The sequence below is a fragment of the Megalops cyprinoides genome, chromosome 8, assembly GCF_013368585.1.
Source record: "Megalops cyprinoides isolate fMegCyp1 chromosome 8, fMegCyp1.pri, whole genome shotgun sequence".
Lineage (NCBI taxonomy): Eukaryota > Metazoa > Chordata > Actinopteri > Elopiformes > Megalopidae > Megalops > Megalops cyprinoides.
Genome location: NC_050590.1, coordinates 33,733,175 through 33,756,774, shown reverse-complemented (window position 1 = coordinate 33,756,774; position 23,600 = coordinate 33,733,175). Strand labels below are relative to the sequence as shown.

Genomic DNA, 23,600 nt, shown 5'->3' with positions numbered 1-23,600 from the left:
CATCATGCTGATTCATGTTGATTGATTTATTTTATGGGTGTGTGCATGTGTGTGTATGTACATATGTGTGTGCACATACCCATGTGTGTGTGTATTTGTATATGTATGTGTTTTATGTATTTGTGTGTGTGTGTGCGCGCGTATCCCTACAGTAATGTGCCAGGATGCCGGTGCTGGGCTCTGGTGGATGAGAGTGTGGAGATGGGTGTGAGGAAGAGTGAACCGCGCTGGGTAGCAGGGCGTGTGGGAGACATAGACTTCACAGGCTCCAGCAGGACACATGGAAAGGTACCCTGCTCCACACACACACACACACACACAGCACATTACATACACACCTACATACAGGCATTCTGTCCATGAAAAAAAGTCTGTTACATTTGGCGCCCCATACATATATCATACATATACACGTTATATACCTCTGTAAAAATGACATAAAAATACCATGCTTACACAAGAAAGCACATATCTCTCTGTAACAGAGACATGCATACATCATACATACAGACAACACATATACACATGTAAGCTACAACACCTGACCATCACACTTATATGAGCTTATTGGACATCCCATTCCAAAACCATGGGCATTAATATGGAGTTGCATACAATTGTCTAAAATGTCTTTGTATGCTGTAGCATTAATGTTACCCTTCACTGGAACTAAGGGGCCTAGCCCAAACCCTGAAAAACAGCCCCAGACCATTATCCCTCTTCCACCAAACTTTACAGTTGGCACTGTGCATGCCGGTAGGTAGCGCTCTTCAGGCATCTGCCAAACCCAGATTCGTCCATCAGACTGCCAGATAGCAAAGCGTGATTCATCACTCCAGAGAACGCGTTTCCACTGCTCTGGAGTCCAGTGGCAGCATGCTTTGCACCACTCCAGCCATCACTTGGCATTGTGTATAGTGATGTTGGGCTTGTGTGCAGCTGCTCGGCCATGGAAGCCCAGTTCATGAAGCTCCCAACTCACAGTTCCTGTGCTGATGTTGCAGCCAGAGACAGTTTGGAACTCTGTAGTGAGTGATAGGCGGTTTTTATGTGCTATGCGCTTCAGCACTCGGCAACCCCACTCTGTAAGTTTGCATGGTCTACCGCTTCATGGCTGAGCTGTTGTTGCTCCCAGACGCTTCCACTTGACGATAATAGCACTTACAGTTGACCGGGGCAGATCTAGCAGGGCAGAAATTTCGCGAACCGACTTGTGGCAAAGATAGTATCCTATGACAGTGACACGTTTAAAGTCACTGAGCTCTCCAGTACAACCCATTCTACTTCCAAGGTTTGTCTTTGGAGATTGCATGGCTATGTGGTGGATTTTATGCACCTGTTAACAATCGGTGTGGCTGAAACACCTGAACTTAATAATTAGGAGGGGTGTCCACATACTTTTGTCCATATAGTGTACATATATGGTACATACTTTGCTGAAATAATGACGTAGATCATACATACATACATATGCATTCATGGCTTTGTGCTCCACTCTACAGTTTGTCCGGGTGCGCTGCTCTACTGACCCCGCCCTCATCTACCAGCTTCTGACAGAGCAGTGGCGGCTGGCCCCACCGCATCTAGTGGTGTCACTGGTGGGTGGGGATGAGCAGGCACAGATGAAGCCCTGGCTAAGAGACACTGTGAGAAAGGGCCTTGTGAAGGCAGCCCAGAGCACAGGTAAACCTCCCATACACACACAAACATATACCTACAGTATATACATACATATGTACATGCATACATGCAAAATACATACTCATAACTATGTATGCTCATAACTTCACACACACACACCATATCCAATCAAATGCACTTTCATACTTGCCCCTTTCTCCTTGACCAACCTGGCCATGTTCATTAGCCCCTTCACTGCCACTGACTTGAGTGAGGAATGTGGACAGGGGACAGGTCTGGGTGACAACAGTGGGTGTCCTGTCCCCCAGGTGCATGGATCCTCACCAGCGGGCTGCGTTTTGGCATCACCAAGCACCTGGGCCAGGCTGTGCGGGACCACTCCCTCGCGAGCACCTCCTCCAAGGTGCAGGTGGTGGCCATTGGTATTGCCCCCTGGACCACCATCCACAACAGGGACCTGCTGCTCTCTGCTAAGGTGGGAGGGGGCTGGTTTGTGTTGGGTGGAGATGAGCAATGTGTGTGTTTGTGTGGTACAAAGAAACATTATGTACGTGTTTGTGTTTGCTTATGTGGGACAGAGAGGAGCAGCCCATGCATATTTACATTGGGGGTAAGGGTCCAGCCTTTGTAGCTGTGGTATGCATAACATGATCTGTCCTTGAACATGAGTGGGAAAATTTTTATTAACCGAGCCAGTCACACTATCTGCCACAATTTCTCACCCGCCTTCAGACTCAGTACCCCGCAGCCTACCCATCAGAGGACCTCCCCCACGGCATGGTGTACTCCCTAGACTGCAACCACTCCCACTTTGTCCTGGTGGAGGAGGACCCCGAGCGGCCAGGCAGCACTAGCGAGATGAGGATCAAGCTGCTAAAATACATTTCCCAGCAGCGCACCGGCTATGGGGGTAAGGATGCTTTGCAAAGAACAACTCTTATCTCTTCCCACCAAATCTGTCCAGCACCGCTTTGCGTAATACTTCCAGTTTTGTTGCAACTTGTCACAGAGTGGACGCCATTAGACTTAATGGTGTAGATTTCATGCAGTGTCCCATCAGCTCTCAGATGTGTGTCATGTGATTCACTTTAGCAATTCACTTTCTCAACCTCTTCAGTTTTAAACAACTTAATGCTCACTGTTGTTGAGTAGTCATTCGTAAGCCAGCATGAAAGTCACCCTGGATCATCTGCTATGCAGATCTGTGTAAATGTGTCCAATATTTCATCAACCAACTTATTCTTAGAGCAGACTGCCTGTCTTTATTTCCATTGTAGATAATGTAATACCGGTATGGTAACTTGTAACATGCATCATATAAATTGCATGCTATCTTACATGTGATTGGACATGGTTTTAATCCTCTGTGTTTTAAATCCGATGTGAATATACTATATAGTCTACTAAATCTGCTAGAATCTACTAAAATTCAAATTCGCTCAAATATCATGAACTGTAACAATAAAATTGCATGCAGTTTATGTGTTCTTTTATTGCATGTAAACTGCTTTGTGTAACAGAGGATATAAGGGAGTGGTTTTATATTATCTTATCAAATGGGTCAGGGGTATTTTAGAAAGAATTTGAGAGTCATGAGAATGTACAGTCTTATTAAGGGTGGCCTAGCTGTACTCTTTCAGAGAAATACCTAAATGCATTTTAGTGCAATTTGACATAAATACTTTTGTTGCACTTATGACTGACATATATTCCATGTATTCATGAAAGGTGATAGGTGAAAGACTGATTCACTGTTTCCCTCTCCCTCACTGTCCTTATAGGTCCCGGCAGTTTTGAGATCCCGGTACTGTGTCTGCTTGTTCATGGAGAACCCAAGATTCTGCAGGTGGGAGATCCTGCATTCACGTTCTGTATGCCCAGCCCTGCTGCACTGTGCTATACCCCATAAATGCACTGTGATGTACCAGGTTAACTCACTGTGCCATAACCCATAAACCCACTATGCCATAACCCAGAAACCCACTGTGCCATAACCCCATAAACACATTGTGCTGTACCCCATAAATACATATCCCAACATTTGTCTCTCCCTTCACAGAGGATGTACAAGGGTATTATGAACTCCACGCCCTGGCTGATCCTGGCAGGCTCAGGAGGCGTGGCTGACATTCTGGTGACGCTGATGAACAGGGGATGCTGGGACACAGACACAGTGGAAGAGTTGCTGCTGGACACCTTCCATACGGACTTCCACAGCAGTGACATCTCCAACTGGGCCAAGCTGGTGAGGGGCTGGCCACCGCTCCTCCGCACAGCATGGAGCAGTGCTAGGGGAATGCAGCTTGAGACCAGAAGGGCTCAGCTGTTCCACTTCTGTTACACCCTGAAACAAACATTTAACCTGACTTGCCTCAGTAAGATGGCCAACAGAATAAAAAGAATAAAATGTATAAGGATGCTCGATTAGCAGAAAGACAGCCAAAGACAGGTCTATCCATTGACAAAAACACTACTTATAGCACTTCAAAGCACTGTTGCAATGTGCGGGTCAGCCTTGCATAGTGTAGCGCATAGTGCTTACATGATTGTGTGTTACATGCCTCTCCCTTCAGATCCAGAAGATTATAGAACACAGGCACCTGCTGACAGTCCACGACCCCGAGCAAGAGAGCTCCGAGCTGGACACGGTGATCCTAAAGGCCCTAGTCAAAGGTGAGCTGCTCTACCTACCACTCCAACACCACTAGGGACAGGAGCACATGCTCTTTACACCCAAAACGCAAATTATTGGGGATGTTCTGTGAATAAACAATACCCAGGGAAGCCTTTTTTGGACATGTTGAGCATTTACATATCACACTTTTAAGGACTGTTGGTGAGGCATGTGCTTGACTGGTCCAACTAACCCCCCATCTTTCCAGCATGTAAAAGCCAGAGCCAGGAGGCCCAGGACTACCTGGATGAGCTAAAGCTGGCGGTGGCCTGGAACCGGGTGGACATTGCCAAGAGCGAAATCTTCAATGGAGATGTGGAGTGGCAGGTGGGAACACATTGCCTCTTGCTTGCTCTTCCTCCTCTTCATCTTCCTTGTACCCACTCCCTTCTCTCCGTTGTTGTTACTTATTTTCTCTGTCAAGTGATTAACATGACTGTAATAATAACAATAATAATGCCTTTATGTATATAGCACTTACATCACACATTCAGTTCAAAGTAACTTCCAAAAAAGATTTCAACATGACGTACAACAATAAAATAGGAGAAATACAGTAAAATAACATAAGAACACAATAAAGACACAGTGTGTCATCTGTGTGACTGCCAGACACCCTTATCTGGGGTGATGTATATAACACATATTTTACATACCACCTAATTCTTTGGTGAAAGTTTTGTCTAGCGATGCTGCTTATGACCTTGCTCATGGAGACAACAGCAGTGCCCCACTTGAAGTTTGATGTAGCCACTTCCTGTTTACAAGCTCAGTATCCTAACCACTTTGAACCGTTTGCCACTTTTCCATCCTTGTTACTGATGGCATTGATTTTTATATGACAAAACTCCTGTGTCTGCGGATGTTGTCATGGTGACAGGCATGTGACCTGGAGGAGGTGATGATGGATGCTCTTGTGAATGACAAGCCTGACTTTGTTCGCCTGTTTGTGGACAATGGGGTGAACCTGGGGGAGTTCCTGACTTACGGCCGCCTGCAGGAGCTCTATTGCTCTGTGTCAGAGAAGAGCTTGCTTCACGACCTGCTGCTGAAGAAGCTCGAGGAGAAGCAGCTCCTGCTGGCTGCCGCCCGCACTCCTGGCCCCCCCTACAGTGAGCAGGGGGACCGCCGGCCCCGCTTCACCCTCCACGAGGTCTCCAAAGTGCTCAAGGACTTCCTGCATGACTCCTGCAAGGGGTTCTACCAGAAGCTCCCCACAGTGAGTGGAAATAACAGACTCTAGGGGGCACCCTGCAGATATGAATCATAATTTTGTATCATAGCTTTGTTTGCGGGTATTGTAATTGAGGCTTGCGCTGTTCAACTTAGTATAAATGATTGTGTGTCTGACCTGTGACACACACTATGGAGTATACTGCAGGCAGGATATAAGACTTTTTGTAAGCTCTTGTTGTTTAGGAGCTCGTGCTGGCTCACTGAGTGTGGATAATTGTTCAGCTGTTTCTTTATGTATGTCATAAGTGCAGTGAAATCTGGGGTCAAACTGTGTGGATGAACCTGACTGATACTAGGGAATGCACTGCACTATAAGTAGAACACTCAGAGAGACTCTCACAACCTTTGGTTGTCCTGAATTCTCACTTCACTTCTTGACTAAGCATACCTGATTATCTATTTGTTCAGTACAGCTGTTGTTTGAGCTCTACACTATGCGTGAAAATGCAATGTGCATATCTAAAAATATAAAATTGCACCCATCCCTGTGGGTATCTCCCAGGAGAAAGGGGGCAAAGGTCGGCTCTTCCACTCCCACAAGAACCTCCCAGACCTAGATCAGCGCTGTGAGAACCCCTGGAGAGATCTCTTCCTTTGGGCTGTGCTGCAGAACCGGCAGCAGATGGCCAACTACTTCTGGGCCATGGTAAGTTCCTTGCCGAAAAACCAAGTGAAAGCCCCTTGGTGACTCATTTGCAAAGGCAGTCCCAATTTCCTTGTTTCTGAGCAGCTCCCTGGGGTACATCTAATCTGAGGGCATATTATTCAAATGAAAACAAAACAATGGCCACCCATGGTATTGCACAGGGACTGACCCGATAAGGCTTTTCACATCAGGCTGAAGTGTGTGTGTGTGTGTGTGTGGGGGGGGGGTCAGGACAGATAAACAGCAAGAACTAAGGAAACGCAGCCCTTTAGCCCAATGCCATCCTCTATGGCAGAAGCTGGCAATGTTGAAGCAATACACCTTATTTCCCATTTCAGGGCCCAGAGGCTGTCGCTGCAGCACTAGCAGGCTGCAAAATCCTAAAGGAGATGGCCCACCTGGAGTCAGAGGCAGAGTCTGCTCGCAGCATGAAGGAGGCCAAGTATGAGCAGTTTGCACTCGGTGAGAGAAGCCTGCCACACACCATCCTCAGACACACTGCAGCACCCACTGCTGCTAAAAAACACAGTCACACACAACTGTTCCACACACTGTACAGCCACCCTTAAAGACACTCCACTGCTCTTGTAGTAGCACACTGCTGTTCTATAACACACACAGGCTTAAACACAATATACCACTGCAGGAGACAAAGAGGCACCCATTACAACACACTAAAAACCCACACCATTGCTGTCAGACACACCATAGCACACTCCACAATGCTTGAAAGGACACAAACACCTTTAAACCTGTCATTCTCTATCCTAAGCACAGACACACACTACCCCTCTCCCAGCAGTACAGAGGCACATGCTGCTGTAACACACAGAGACACATCCTAACGCACTCTGTCTGTGTTGCCGGTGCTGTGCAGATCTGTTTGGCGAGTGCTACTCCAACAGTGAAGATCGGGCCTATGCACTGCTGGTGAGGAAGACCCACTGCTGGAGCAAATCCACAGTTCTTAACCTGGCAACTGAGGCCGATGCCAAGTGCTTCTTCGCTCACGACGGTGTGCAGGTGAGAACCAAAGACACAGGAAGGGCAATTTTTTTATCAAATAATACAGATATTTTAGTTCCTTGTTTTTGTTAAGTATTCAGCAGTAATTTTTTTGCAGTGGTTTAGAAATTTGTGCAATTGCTTCTTTACTTTTAACCACCCTTTTTGTTTTCTGTGAATCAAAAAAAAATATCATAATGTCATCTGCTGGGCAGTACTGGTATTGCAGTTCCACCATTTTTGACAAATTTAGTCATAACATTCCCTTTGTAATTCTACGTTTTTGCTCAGCGTGCACAGAATGTGCATGATGAATTTTTGTGAGCACATACATGTTTGTTTCTGTCTGTGTCTGTGTATGTGTGTGTCCAGGCTCTGCTGACAAAGATTTGGTGGGGCTCCATGAGCACAGACACAGCCATTTCCAAACTGGTTCTGTCCTTCTTCTGTCCACCCCTCATCTGGACTAACCTCATTAAATTCAGGTACAAGATGTCTCAAAACACAATGATCCAAAAATTAGGCAATGTACCATGATGTACAATGTAACTGATGACATGTGTGTGTGTGTGTGTGTGTGCACGCACGCACGCACGCATCCATCTGTGTGTGTGTGTGTGTGCACACACAGGTGGGTGGATATGTGTATGTATGTGTTTGTGCATCTGTGTGCACAGGTGGGTGGGTATGTCTATGTATGTGTGTGTGTGTGTATGCATGTACATGGGTGGGTATTTTTGTGTATGTGTTTGTGTGTTTTTCAGTGATGAGAACTTGGACAGTGGTCGTGGAGGGAAGCAGTTTGCAGAGCTGGACAACCTGGACACAGAGAAGGCCTTGTTGCTGACCAAGGATGACCACATGTACATCTAACACTCCTCAACACCCCTTCCTCAAAACCCATTCAGTATTACCCACTATCATTTTAATGACCTTCATCACTGTTCTGAAAGCATGGCTCTGTGTTCCAGGCGCTCCCGACCACAGAGCACTAGGGCCGTTTGGACCCGGTTCCTGCTGAACCGCTGGCGACAATTCTGGAGTGCACCTGTCACTGTTTTCCTGGGCAACGTCATCATGTACTTCGCATTCCTTGTCCTTTTCACCTACGTATTGCTCCTGGACTTCCGCCCCCCACCCCCTGTGGGTCCCTCTGTAGCTGAGATTGTACTCTATTTCTGGGTCTTCACTCTGGTCCTGGAGGAGCTACGGCAGGTGAGGGGGCAGGTGTTTGAACCAGACCCTGCCCAGAGGGTGGGGTCCATCCTAATGAAAGGAAGTGTCAGCAAAATAATCTTTTAAAATCACTTGCACATTAAAATCACCTTTACTCCATCTTTGGGGGTCAGAGTTTCTTCACTGATGAAGATACCAATATCCTGAAGAAGTTCAAGCTTTACGTTGAGGACAACTGGAACAAGTGTGACATGGTGGCCATTTTACTCTTTGTGGTGGGCGTGTCCTGCAGGTAAATCACCAATGTCCCTTCATGTGTGATGTAATGAAGGCACGGAAACCATTCTCCTGTGTCCCTACCCACTACAGTGTCATAATCAAGCTATTGTAATTATAACAGTATAATTGATGAACTGATGAATGATTAATGTCATTATCTACACTATTCATCATCTAATTGTGTTATCCAGCATGTGTTGGTTCACAAAACACAACGCCATTTTAATGCATAAATGTATATAAAGTACTCAATCTTGAAACCCACCACATACGCAACCTGTACCTGTATTTCAGGGCATCTTTGTTGTTTCTGAGAGATTTTAGGGGATATTTAGATGCATGGAATGTATCATTGAACTAGAGGTGACATTTTTTGAGCAGTGAAATAAATTCAATGCCATTTTTAGATGGAGGAAATGTTAGCTGCAGTGTGTTGTTCAACTGTGCTGTTGTTATGCATAGATACTGTATGTAAAAACTCCTCCACATTGGGTAAGATCACATACAGAACCCACTTCTGTAATTCACTGTGAATTTGCTTTGAGAGGTTTAGATATTAGATATGGGATGTTGTTGAAATACAGGAGGTGTACAATATGATGTGATGTGTTGTGTAGGTAGGTTGTTAAGTTTAGTTGGATGTTAGTTGCTGTGTGTTACTGTGTGTAGGAGATGTTACATGGGGAGTCTTGTTGAGAGGTGAAGATGCTTGATGTGTTAAAGTCTGATATGATAGATACAAGGAAATGGTACAATAGATGATAGATACGAGATGGAGGAGGAGTTAGCCTTAGTATATTATTGAGATACAGGAGATGGAGGAAACATTTTATATGGACATTGCTGAGGGGCAAAGGAAACATGGGACACAGCGTGGCTGGGGAGTTAGATGGTGTGTTGTTGAGAGGTGGAGAAGACCTTAGACAGCATGTTGTTGACAGGAGGCAACAGACACAGTGTCCTGAGCACTGCTTATATATGTCTCCAGGATGGTGGAGCACACTTACGAGGCCGGGCGCACAGTTCTGGCTCTGGACTTCATGGTCTTCACCCTCAGACTCATCCACATCTTTGCCATCCACAAGCAGCTGGGGCCAAAAATTATCATTGTGGAGAGAATGGTGATGTACACATATACACATACACACACATACAAACACACATTCACACATACACAAAACATACAACCATACACACACAAAAGTGCACACATGCACACCCACACAAATTTATAAGTGCACACATAAAAACACATACAGACACATAGATTAATACATACACACATACACTATATGGACAAAAGTATTTGGCCACACCTGTTTTTCAGGGTTTGGGCTAGGCCCCTTATCTCCAGTGAAGGACAGTCTTAATGCTTCAGCATACCAAGACATTTTAGACAATGCTATGCTTCCAACTTTGTGGCAACAGTTTGGGGAAGGCCCTTTTCTATTCCAACATGACTGTGCCCCAGTGCACAAAGCAAGGACTGTAAGGACATGGTTTGATGAGTTTGATGTGGAAGAACTTGACTGGCCTGCACAGAGCCCTGACCTCAACCCCATCGAGCACCTTTGGGATGAACTGGAACGGAGATTGCGAGCCAGGCCTTCTCGTCCAACATCAGTGCCTGACCTCATAAATGCTCTACAGAATGAATGGGCAAAAATTCCCACAGAAACACTCCAAAATCTTGTGGAAAGCCTTCCAAGAAGAGTGGAAGCTGTTATAGCTGCAAAAGGGGGACCAACTCCATATTAAAGTATATGTGTTTGAATACAATGTCGTTACAATGTAATGGTCAGGCATCCGAATACTTTTGTCCATATAGTGTACGTGCACAAACACACACATGTGCTCATACAGTATGTGTATACATACACAAACACACACACACCTGCAAGCACATACATAGACAGATACACACACAAATGTATGTATACATATGAACACATACTGTACATGCATTTATGTAGCAAAAACTAACACACGTATACTGGCGTACACATACACACATATATGCACACAGTATTATTGTATTTATAGTATGTGTATGCTTGTTCCCCTCAGATGAAAGACGTCTTCTTCTTCCTCTTCTTCCTGAGCGTGTGGCTGATTGCCTACGGCGTGGCCACCCAAGCGTTGCTGCACCCCAACGACCCCCGCCTTGACTGGGTGTTTCGCAGAGTTCTGTACCGCCCATATCTGCACATCTTTGGACAAATCCCTCTAGAGGAGATTGATGGTAAGTGCAGGAGTCCAAAACTATAGCTGCAGCCACTGCATATCTAAATTGCTCCAGCACAGGTCCCTGTTAGATAGGCAGTGGCTCTGGTTGGATGGGGACTTGAATCACCTGCTACTTCAGCTGTCAATTAGCTGTGTGTTGAACAGAACATCTATAAAACATTCAGAGCAGGTGATGTCTAGTACAAAGACAGAGAGACAGTTTGTACTGTGTGTAGATCTACACTATACTATATATGTTTGAGTAGATCTACACTATTGTGTAGAATTACATTGCACTGTACTTGTGTTTTTACTGGCATGTATATTGATTGTGTCTGTTTTAGTAATCTAATTTGTCCTGACAGTAAAACATAATTGAACCAAAGTCAGTGAAATTGAATTGAATCAAATGGAATTTAAACACATTGAATCAACTTAGATTGAACTGAATGTAACTGAATCAAATCAAATGGAATCAAATGTATTGTATTGAATGAAATTGAATTGAATTGAATTGAACTAAAATGAATTGAGAGATGAATGTGATTTTCTCTCTACACTGCTTGTTTTTACTAGTGGCACGGATGCCTGAAACAAACTGCACCACGGAGCTGGATGAAATTATCATGGGCACACTGCCACCCTGCCCGAACATCTACGCCAACTGGCTGGTCATCCTCCTTCTGGTCATATTCCTCTTGGTCACCAATGTGCTTCTGCTCAACCTGCTCATTGCCATGTTCAGGTTAGCTTTTTTAGCTTTTCAACAGGAACAGTAAAATAGGCTGCCTATTTTTGTTGATGTTCATAGTGTTTTGGTTAATATCTGGATCCTGTTTGTGTTTTAATTGGATTTATATCATGCAAGCTTAACTGCTTTTCACACATTTCAATTATACATCACTAGTGTCTCATCCATGTCTCACTAGTGTCTGTCTCATATCATATTGCCTAGCTGTCCTCAGTGACTCTCTTGCCTCACCCTTCTCGATGCAGCTACACTTTCCAGGTGGTCCAGGGGAACACAGACATTTTCTGGAAGTTCCAGCGTTACAACCTGATTGTGGAGTATCACAGCCGCCCTGCCCTGGCCCCACCCTTCATTATCATAAGCCACTGCCACCAGCTGCTGCTCTGTCTGGCCAAGAAGACTGAGTCCAAGCTGGAGCACCTAGGTCCGTCAAACCCACTCTCACTCTCACTCAGATCTGTGTGGTAACATACACATGATTTACACATGACTTGAGGTAGCCAGGATGGTTCTCTGTAAAAATAAAACCCAGTAAAAGTTTTTGGTTGGACACACCAAGCATTTATAAATCATGCCTAACAAGGGACACTAATTTATTATGTGCTTAGCACATCCAGGTGGTTGTTTTTACAGGAGACTTTTCTTATAACACCAATTATTTTCAGTATTTCTTAGTAATAAATATTAATTATTTTAAAAGGCCCAGTTACATGAAAGATAACTAAGGTAAACTGCTGATTCTGTTAGAAAATAGCTGTAGGTACACTGTGAACTGCAGTCAGATCAGACTGCAAAAATAAAAGTCCCCTGCCTGTGTGTGATCAGAGCGGGAGCTGCCGGCTGGGCTAGATCAGAAGCTCATGACCTGGGAGACAGTGCAGAAGGAGAATTACCTGGCCAAGGTGGAGCGGCAGCACCGCGACAGCAGCGAAGAAAGGCTGAGGGTCACATCCTCCAAGTATGCTGTGGCAGGGACAGTGATACTGTTGTGCCAACTGTCACACAGACAAAGATGCATGCATACACAGTAATGCACACAAGCTCTCTTTCTCTAAGATACACGCATCTAAACACAGTAACACACACTCACTCTCACATATATATGTGCAGAGATGCATACATACATGCATACACAGGCACACACATTAACATAAACTCTCTCACGTTCACACTCACTCTCACTTTTTCTCTCTCTCACACACCCACACACAATAAGACGCTTTCACATACACAGTAACAAACATTATATTACATTACATTACTGTCATTTAGCAGATGCTCTTATTCAGAGCAGCTTACACAGTGCATTTAATAAAGGGGCATGAAAAGTTGCAAACAGGACACCATTGATCATACATTAAAAAGAATCTGTGCCAAACAGTGCTGAGATCACAAATATGTGTCTAGACTACAGGCTGTCATTATTTGTCTCACATACATGTATATACACAGACAGGAAAAACAGTAATACACACATACACACAGTCAAACACATAAAAGCATACACACTGTCTCTGCCAGCCATCTGTTTTGTTTCCCTTTTATGCATTGGGGACAACTTGTCCTCTCTTAGACTGGAGGGTGACGTTTTTTACCTGCTTAGGTAATAGTTATCTCTTGAACACAGGGTGCAGACCCTCCTGAAGATTGCCGGAGGGTACAAGGAACATGAGAAACGCCTATCATCTATGGAGGCACAGGTAAATAAATAAATAGAATTCAATATCAGGTAGTCTCAATTCATCTTCAGTCACATGGCTTGTAAAGTATGGCCACTAATATGAAGCACAATAAAGTGTGGTGCTGTGAAAGCAAGATAGCTCTCAAGAAAATTCTCTTTCTCTCGCTCTCTCTACCTGTCCTTTACAATCTCTAGCCGTTTTCGCACATGAACTCTGGTCAAATGTCTGGAGAATCGGGTCCGGAAATTGGCCGGAATTGCCCTTTCACACATATAGCACACAACAGGAGATATGCCTTTTTCACGCCACCATATTGGAAAGCAACAGGGGGTGAAGTTACTTCTGGTCAACAATGGCTACCTTCAGCAAAGATGTGTCTGTTTCTCTGATGTTCTCCAGATCTTTGGCAAATCTGCCAAAATTCCGGCTCTCACAGGTTGCTGAAACGGTGGATGTATATTGCAAAACAAAACGATCCAAACTGGAGAGTGGATATAAACTGTTCCATGAACAGTTTATCTTTAATTATGAAGGAAATGTCAGCTAGCTATGGAGAGATGGCTAACGTTAGATCAAGCCACTTAGCAGCTTGTAAATGCACTTCAGTAAAGCTGTGTAATGAAATTATCCAGTTGTTCATTGTCATAACATATGTCATGATAAACATTAATGAATATTAAACTGTTACGTGCATGTTCTTTTTGGTATAGTGTCCGACGTAGTAGATGGTAGTGTCGCAAAACGAGCATGGTGCTACAGGTCACTTAAAAAGAATGAGGAGCCACACAAACTGGAGGTGTAGTGAAGAGAACACTGAATCTGTTAGGGGGTAAAAGGAACAAGAGTGCTGAATAAATTATTGTTTGCATCGGTCTGTTGAAGGAGATGCTTTGGCTAGCAACGCTAACAACACCAACGTTTTCTCGACCACAGCAAGGTTTGACTTGACGAACATCAAACCCCAGTCTTTCAGTCGACCTGTCATAAACGGACTTCCTGGCTGGGGTTCTGTCAGAGACCCATGGAAAAATACAAGGCACCGCATCTTTTAAAATTCTGTTTAGACCACTAGTTGTAAACAGGTTGTTGCTGCGAAAGTGCATGATACAAACAACTGTGTCATCACAGACGTTGAACAGCAGGCTTTCCTCTCTTGATGGCTTGAATCCATACTTTCTTGCCCGTGGTGTACTGGCCATCGGGCATACCGGAACAAATCCCAGTGGGCCACCACATCGGTGAGCCGGTGCACCGTCAAAAAATCCATAAAGTTTTTACCGGCCCTCTCTGTGTACCTATCATCTGATGAAATGGTTCAATTGGGAGGACTTAGAAATGAACATTTATGTCAGGACTCAGGCACGGACCACTAGTGCTCTAATTCCAGGCGTTTATTAACAGAATCGTCAAACAAGCAGGCAGTCCAAAACTGGCAGGGTCAAAATACCAGGTAGGCAGTCCAAGGGCAAATCAAGGATCAAAACAGCAACAGGCAGGGTCAAACTGTGAAGGCAGGCAGATCAGGCAATCAGGACAGAAGGGCAGGCAAAGACGATGTTGAGGAACAGGCGAGGCAAAAACCAGCAAAATCCAAACAGGGAAACACAGGCGGGGAACGAGACAGGCAGAAACACTGAAACGATCTGGCAAACAAGACAGAGACAAGCAGGGTTGATATAGGGCTAGGCTGATGAGGTGATGGGAAGTAGGTGTGCAGGCAGGCAGGTGGAGACAATCAGGTGGGCGGAGACAGGGCGGAGAGCGGGGCAGGGCTAGAACACAAGGAAAACAAAAGCACATGGACAGGGAAAAACAAAAACACAACAGCTAGGAGGTGGGAGCCCTGGCAGTGCCCCCCCTCCCTATGGACGCCACCAGGCGTCACAGCAGGCGAGCCCGGGTTTTAGTGGTGGAAGTACCGGATCAAGGCGGGGTCCAGGATGTCCCTGGCTGGGACCCAGCATCTCTCCTCGGGTCCGTAGCCCTCCCAGTCCACCAGGTACTTTAGACCACGCCCTCGACACCGAACCCCCAGCAGACGGCGTACAGTGTAGGCTTGGGCTCCATCGATCAGGCGGGGAGGCGGAGGAGTCCGGGGAGCTGGGCAGAGAGGGCTGCGGACAATGGGTTTGATCCTGGAGACGTGGAAGGTCGGGTGGATGCGGCAAAGAGAGAGCGAGAGCTTCAGCCGGACCGCCACGGGGCTGATCACCTTAGCGATGGGAAAGGGACCAATGAAGCGGGGAGCCAGCTTGCGGGAGTCCATCTTAAGGGTTAGGTCCCGGGTGGAGAGCCACACTCACCCTGGCGATAGCGAGGGGCCTTGGAGCGGTGGCGGTCAGCAAACCGTTTAGCCTGAGCCGCGGAGCGGAGCAGCGCGTGCCGAGCGCGTCTCCAGGTGGGGCGGCAGCGTCAGATAAACACCGCCGCTGAGGGTACACCGACTTCCTCCTCCTGGGCTGGGAACAGGGGAGGTTGGTAACCCACACAACACTGGAATGGGGACAGCCCCGTGGATGCAGAGGGCAAGGAGTTAACGGTGTACTCCACCCAGGGAAGATGCTGGCTCCACACTGACGGTTCCTGGGACGTCAGGCATCGCAGCACCGTCTCCAACTGCTGGTTCGCTCGCTCGGTCTGGCCATTGGTGGAAACCAGACGACAGGCTGACGGTGGCACCCAGTAGCCTGCAAAAAGCCCTCCAAAAATGAGAGGTGAACTGCGGCCCCCGGTCGGACACCACGTCAATGGGCAGACCATGCAGCCGGAACACATGGTTAATGAGTGGCTAGGCAGTCTCCTTGGCGGAGGGCAACTTGGGCAGCGGATGAAGTGTACTGACTTTGAGAACCGATCCACAACAGTAAGGATGGTGGTGTTACTGTCAGACAGGGGCAGGCCGGTGACAAAGTCCAGGGTTATGTGGGACCAGGGTCGTCTGGGAACAGGCAGGGGTTGCAGCAGGCCGGCGGGCGGTTGGTTGGACGTCTTGTTCTGGGCACAGATCGAGCAGGCGGTGACGAAGTTCCAGACGAAGTGACCAGGCTGTCCGCAGTACAGGCAGTATCGGGTGCTGATCCTCCTCTAACGTTCGGTGGGGGACAGACGAGTGCGGACAACCCGCATCGGCTCCGGGGAGGCAGGTGGTGGAATTGCAGGGCTCCGTGCAGCCCGCGCGGGCGGGTGTTCTCGGGCAAGGCTGAGCGGTCCACTGGCCCCTCTCTCCCGGCGTAGCTGCACTGATCAACTCGGATGGCGAGGTCCACCAAGACGTCAAAGCTAGCAGGCAGTTCCCGGGTGGCCAGCTCATCCTTGATGGGCTCCAAAAGACCGTGGAGGAAAGCGTTGTATTGCAGCTCCATATTCCACCCACTAGTGGCGGCCAGGGTGCAGAAATCAATGGCGAAATCCGAGACCGACCGGCGCCCCTGGCGGATCAGCAGCATCTCCCTGGCGGCCTCATGACCGTGCCTGGAGCGGTCAAATACCCTCTTCATCTCCTCGGCAAAGGCTCCGAATGAGTGACAGAAAGGAGCGCCGGCATCCCAGACCGCGGTGCCCCACTCCCTGGCACGGCCTGTCAGCAGGGTGATGACATATGCGATCTTCACCCGGTCCATAGGAAACGTGGAGGACTGGAGCTCAAACACCAGGGAGCACTGGGAGAGGAACGATCTGCAGGTTCCTGGATCCCCTGCATACGATTCAGGGGGTGGCAATCGGGGTTCCCAGCTCAAAGGTACAGGTGGGACAGAAGAGGAGGCTGCTGCGGGTGGTGCGGGGCGGCTCTCCTGGCTCAGCTGCAGCTGCTGTAGCTGAGCAGTGACGCCGGCCATGTTGGTAGCGAAGCACTCCAGGGAACTGCTGAGGGCTTCCAGCTGGCTCTGATGGCTCCCCAGCAACGCACCTTGCAGCCCCAATGCCGCGTTCATCTGGGGAAGGTCCGCTGAGTCCATAGTGGCCAGATCGTACTGTCAGGACTCAGGCATGGACTCAGACGCAGACCATGAGTGCTCTAATTCCAGGCATTTATTAACAGAATCGTCAAACAAGCAGGCAGTCCAAAACTGGCAGGGTCAAAATACCAGATAGGCAGTCCAAGGGCAAATCAAGGATCAAAACAGCAACAGGCAGGGTCAAACTGTGAAGGCAGGCAGATCAGGCAATCAGGACAGAAGGGCAGGCAAAGACAATGTCGAGGAACAGGCGAGGCAAAAACCAGCAAAATCCAGACAGGGAAACACAGGCGGGAAACGAGACAGGCAGAAACACTGAAACGATCTGGCAAACAAGACAGAGACAAGCAGGGTTGATATAGGACTAGGCTGATGAGGTGATGGGAAGCAGGTGAGCAGGCAGGCAGGTGGAGACAATCAGGTGGGCGGAGACAGGGCGGAGAGCGGGGCAGGGCTAGAACACAAGGAAAACAAAAGCACATGGACAGGGAAAAACAAAAACACAACAGCTAGGGGGCGGGAGCCCTGACAGTTTATTTCAAAAACAAGATACCATAATTTCATGAATGCTTTCACTGTTAAGGCATGTTGCACAGCAGTTTTCAATGACGCACGTTGATATGTAAACCTTTACTTTGACACTGACAAAGTCACGTCACAATTAGTTCAAACAGAGCTTAGTTGTGTAAGCTTACCAACAACACGCTCATCTAACCTAAGTAAAATATTGCATTGTCACCGCAGTTTTTTTTTTTTTAAATAACACTAAATAAAATGAGACAAATTTTCAATGTTAGTTGTATGCCGTTATCAAGGCAAGCAAGATAGCTAGCTAGCTACCTAGCAGGTTAAAGGGAACTTCAGGACCGCTGATGTACCTACCTAGCTAGCTAGCTGCATTAAACACGATGATATAAAGCTTGCTACGTGATGTATATTCAGAAGAATATAATCGTTTGTAAAGTCCATGCACATTAACTAATTAAGAGGTAGTCTCAGTTATAGACAGAACTTGAGAATCGTAGCCAAATATAATTTAATTCCCTAGCACCTACCGGGCCGGTCCTAGCGGATAAGTCCAGGGCTGCATTTCTTTCCCAGTACACCCCTGTCTCTTGCGGTGCTCATCACGGGGAAATGCGTGAAAGCTTAAATGGGGCTGTTTTTGTTTGTTGTTTGTACACAAAGGTACACAACATCACCTCTTGCTTCTCGACTGTGCCTTTGTCGATTCACTTGTTATAGGGAAGATGGCTAACCAGAAATAAAGATACCCCCTGTTGGCACAGACCAGAAGGTCGCCATCTTTACGTGAAAAAGGCCCATTGTCACAGTGGCTGTATTCGAAACCGCCTACTGCATACTGTGTACTACGTACTACACAAGTATATACTGTACACTGCATGCTACTTTTCAGTGTAGTACCCAGTATGCAGCCATTAGTGATTACATTTGTAGTATGTTACATTGTCGCGTAAAAACATTGCAAGTTTAGAAACGTCCAGATTTAGATTTCCTCGTGGTATTTTCCAGTTAGACGCCACTTGAATTCTCACGAAAATATTCTAGAGTTGAAGTAATTTCAGGTTTTTTCTTTTCAATGTCTTACCTTTCAGTGGTACGGGCACATAATGTGGCACACAGGAGGAGAAGGCGAACATAGCTATTGTACTTTTGGGCAGCCTATAAAAAATATCACACATAGCCATCCAAATGATGCTACCGGTACACATAATTTATTATTAATCATTAGGGGTGCATCGGTTCACAAAACTCACGGTTCGGATCGTGTCATGGTTTCTGAGTCACGGATCGTATCATTTTTCAGATCAGCAAAAGAAAGGAGATAAATATAACTTTGCTTTCCATTTATTACTTAAAGAACACTTAAAGCAAGGAACTTTTGCCCATGGTCTTAAATGAAAACAACATTCAAGATGTCCAATAAAATTTTACACTTGATGCCAGCTAGCCAGCTAACGTTAGTTTCAACTAATTTGAACAGATGAAGCTGGGTGCTAGTTCTTTATGTTAGCTAGTGATGGCTAGATAGGTAGCGGTATTATCTAGCTATGGTTAATGTAAATTGCAACTAGCTAGTCACTTAGCTAGCTAAGTGGCACAGACACAAAGATGTTCATACAAATGTTCGAATAAACTTGCAAACATAAAACTGTATCCAGAAAATTATTAATTTATTGTAAGACTGTGAGTGAGTGAACGAACAAGTGAGCGATTTCGGAAGCAGCCTTTATCTTCACAATGCTTCTGCTAAGTAAGGTTGCTGGTTTTTAAAATGGTGCTTGTATCTTTTCACTGCAACTCTGCATCGAGATTTAAGGGAATTATTACTTTAAAAAGTAACAACGACAGTAAAACTGTATTTCACACTATTATGGTTAAACTTTGCAATTAATCCGCTGTTCACATGCATGCCGAACCGGGGTAGAGTGATGGTGGTGGGGGGATCCGCATGGATCAAGTTTTTGTTGTTCGCTACGTAATGTTAGGTCACCAGTTCACCTATCTCACTATACCTATCACTATTAGCTACAGCTTAGCTAGCTACTAACCAGATAAAAAACTACTAACCAACGTTATTAATCATCGTAAGAGACAAGTATTGGCAATATTGCTATAGCTAACTATCTCTTTAACGATCATTTGACTCAAAATAACATGTATTTGGACGTATCCGCAATATCAATGAAAGAGTGTAAAGAAATATACAGGCAAGCAGAAAAGAGTACGAAGCAGATGTTTGTATTCTTCCGGGTTCGCACCAGTTGCATGATATAAACGTCATCAACACGCCCACTAGCTTGCTGTGAACTCTCCGGCAAATTAACTGCTCTATTCACACATGGGCTCACTACATCATTTACATTTACATTTATTCATGAGATCATTTATTCATGACATCATGAGACAGACTTTGTACTAGGGAGCTGGCAGAACGAAGTTCGTCTCATGTCCAGTCCGACTGATTTGGACGTTTGCGTTCTCACATACAGCTCCTCCGGCTAATGGCTAGATAAGTTCCGGCTTTCAGTGCATGTCTGAAAGGGGCTTCTGTCTTCTACCTGCTGTCATTCTGTGTCACTGTCATTTTCTCCTTTGCTCTTTACCTCCCTCCGTGTCTCCTTTTCTTTTTCACTCACCTGCATCTCTGCTGACTTTCTCCTTCTCTCCTTTCCCTACTCTAATTCTGTCTGTGTCCTCTCTCTTTCCCAGATGAAGTACTGTTGTGAAGTGTTGTCTTGGTTGGCTGACTGCTTTGCCCAGAGCACACTGAAGTGTGACAGACAAGCCCCAAAAGCCCCACGTGAGTGACTCAACTGTCTCAATTTGCAGTGTACAATAGCCTCAAAGTGTCATTAATACATCATTAGTGCTGTTTGCTCCAGAGTGGCTCAGCTGGTAAGGCGCTCATCTTGAGCTCTGGGTGCAAAACTAGCTGTGCCTTCAGCTGATTGTGACTGGGATCTCAAAGTTGCAGAACAAAATGGCTTCATTCCACAGGGGGAAGGGGTAGGTAAGTCAGCCAGGGCTTCCTTGTCTCACCTTTTAGGCACCCTGTGATTCATCAGGTACTTGCTAATTGCTGAGATGACATCACATGGTCACATGGTGCTCGGGTGACTTGCAGTTCAAAAAATAGCTGATGGTCATGTGCATCTCACTTCAGTGTTCCTGCATAACTGCACTTTACATTCAGATGAGCCTAGTTCACAGTTACTGACTGCAGAACATGAAGAGGAAAAAGCATCAAAGATTTTAGCACTGTTGTGCTTAATTCTGGTTTGTGTACAGTAACATTGCAACAACTACAGTGCTCTTCATAATAGTGTGTTGATTTGTGACATTTACACTGTGTATGTCTGTCTATCTCAGGCTCCATGGTCAGCAGCCCCCGTGAACCTCAGCAAACTCCAGCCAAAGAGAAAGAAAAGGAACACCAGGATGGACACGGTGGGGTGATACGATTGCTCTTCAGCAGATACCATAGTGTGTCTTGGACATAGTCCTCAATTTTCCATTTTTTACTTAATAATCTAATTTTTGTTGGTTTAGATCATGTGTGCAGGCTCTACACCAAAAACTAGCAAATAGCAAGTCTGCCAAAGAGAAAAGCCAACAGCTCGAGCAATGTTGTTCTGCCTCAGTGATTATCAGAAGTCTATCCATGTGGAAGAGACAGAGCTGTGTGTAAAACCACCACATTTAAGACCATCACGGATAGATCTATAAACATATATACAGATTTGTTAGCAAACACAAGCAGCTGTAAGATCCCTACTTCATGATATCCCATTTTTGTCATTTGCATGTTTCATTGTGGATTCAAATGATGTATTCACTTGTGAGTGTTGGTCTCTATGCCTCAGCTTTCAAGACGAGCAACCCCCATGAGGCCCAACAAGGCCCAGGGAAGGTGAGAACTGGACACGGTACAGAGGCTGGACGTGGTGGAGAATACGGTAAGCCTTTGCTTAGCAGTCATCCTTATCCAGAGCAATGTTTGTAGCATTTACATCATTCATTTATGCAGATGGGTATTCTCTGAGGAAGTTCAAATTAAGCACTGTGCTCAACAGTACAACAGCAATGCCACACCTGGGAATCAAACTGGCAACTTTTGGGTTATACAATCTGCTCCTTTACCACTGCACCACACTGCTGCCAAACAAAAACAAGGGGGTGCAGGGTCTGTGCTCTGCATGAAAATATCCCATATTTGAATCCTTTTGGATAAATTGTATGTCTCATTGTGTATTCACAGTATGACTGTCTGCCTGTTTGTCTGTCTATCTGCCTGTGTGTCTCAGGCTCTAAGGTCAGCAGCCCCCAAGAGCTGCAGCAAGGCCCAGCAAAGGGTGCAAACAGGGAGGGTGAGCCAGGTTACGGTGCCAACAAGAAGCTACCCTACATTGACGAGTAGCTCTCACCCTGGCTCTAACAGTACTTTTCATCAGCACAGCAACATATGGGTGATAATGTTATTATAGGAACGAGTGGTGATGCATATTTAATGTCCTGTTCTGTGGCCCACAGTGACCTACGTGACAAGTTTTGCCCTACAGGCCACTGTGTTAGCGGGATTCCTCTGTGGTGTGGAGAATGCATGAACATGTTGCTCCACTGACCCCATCTTGACTCAAAGTTTTAATGTTTCATGCAGCACATCTTCCCTCAGAAATGCAAAACTGGAAATCCCTTCTGTCTTTTGAATCCTGCAATTTTTTGTTTGTTCCTTATTTAATATTAATTTAATGGTTTTGTGGTTATGGTTTGCTTTATCATGTGTCTTCCAATTTACAAAAAAATTAAATAAAAGCCTCCAACTGGGATCAGAAAGCTAAAAAGTGTATATGTGTGTATATTGTTTCTCATTTATAATTTATGTATTCAAATGCTGGTCACTACCTGAGTAACCCTGCATGTGTAGTAATTGGCACTTAAAATGTGTGGTCCACAAACTTCTGGGTACATTTTGAGCTAAGAATATCATGTTTGGATACAGAGCTGTCTTTGGATAGCTCTGTATCCAAAGTCTGTCAAACATTCACATGCCCCTTGTTAATTGCTCCTCTGTGTTAATTTTTCTTATCAAAATACTAAAACATAATATTTATAATTAACCCCAGGTTATAAGTAGCATAGAAGGTAATGTACAAGAAAGTACAAGTATGAAAGAATCAGGGAAATATTCATACCTGTAGTCCTCTAATTCTACTGTAGTTCATAATCTAAACTTAAATTTTATGGCAGATCATGATAAGCAGATGCAACACATAATCCCCTCACCCCTTCACCTCTGACATGGACATGGTCATATTACACCACACTTATCTGCTCCACAGTGGGGAGCATGAAACATATACCAATATTCCCTGGACAGAATAGGCAGACTAATGAGGCAGAGACAACCAATCACAACACAGGACAAAATACAGCGGAACAACACAGAATGGTTAGCCCTTGCTACAATATCTTATATATAACTGTGATATGAAATTAAAAAGGTGCTTACCATAAAGCGTGAAATTAGATGCTTTCTTAAATCCCTGCATTACTGTAAAATTTTAGCAGTCACTTCCATGTTTTCATAAATACTGATTCACACAGATGGCTTTTTTAGACTTCCACTTTCAGCTAAACATATATCAAATTAGGAAAAACAAGACTTAGTGTCCCTTTGTCTGGTGTTGGTATGTGTAAAATAAGTTCAAAGACACTATCACAGTATTTGTGTATATATATATATATATATATATATATATATATATATATAAATTGTACCTTGTCTGGCCTACTGTTGAAACTT

At 45.4% G+C, this 23,600-nt stretch overlaps 1 protein-coding gene across 1 annotated transcript; it reads left to right on the top strand.

Annotated features, from left to right (window-relative positions):
- Positions 1-201: 201 nt before the first annotated feature.
- trpm5 (transient receptor potential cation channel, subfamily M, member 5) lies at positions 202-22,604 on the top strand. Its single transcript, XM_036534675.1, has 26 exons — positions 202-288; positions 1,503-1,683; positions 1,950-2,116; positions 2,374-2,551; positions 3,423-3,487; positions 3,701-3,886; positions 4,215-4,314; positions 4,524-4,642; positions 5,196-5,534; positions 6,054-6,197; positions 6,536-6,659; positions 7,075-7,220; positions 7,575-7,687; positions 7,967-8,065; positions 8,156-8,417; positions 8,552-8,670; positions 9,646-9,778; positions 10,725-10,899; positions 11,460-11,628; positions 11,880-12,058; positions 12,460-12,592; positions 13,262-13,334; positions 20,507-20,597; positions 21,167-21,244; positions 21,661-21,753; positions 22,102-22,604. The coding sequence occupies exons 1-26, from the start codon at positions 202-204 to the stop codon at positions 22,212-22,214; spliced, it is 3,666 nt and encodes a 1,221-aa protein (XP_036390568.1). The 3' UTR covers positions 22,215-22,604.
- The last annotated feature ends 996 nt before the right edge of the window (positions 22,605-23,600 follow it).

Excerpts from the sequence above, each read along its gene's own strand:
- trpm5 (XM_036534675.1), top strand. The coding sequence starts at position 202 with ATGGGTGTGAGGAAGAGTGAACCGCGCTGGGTAGCAGGGCGTGTGGGA. Across the intron at positions 3,887-4,214 it reads TCTCCAACTGGGCCAAGCTG|ATCCAGAAGATTATAGAACA; the intron begins GTGAGGGGCTGG and ends CTCTCCCTTCAG. Across the intron at positions 13,335-20,506 it reads TATCATCTATGGAGGCACAG|ATGAAGTACTGTTGTGAAGT; the intron begins GTAAATAAATAA and ends TCTCTTTCCCAG.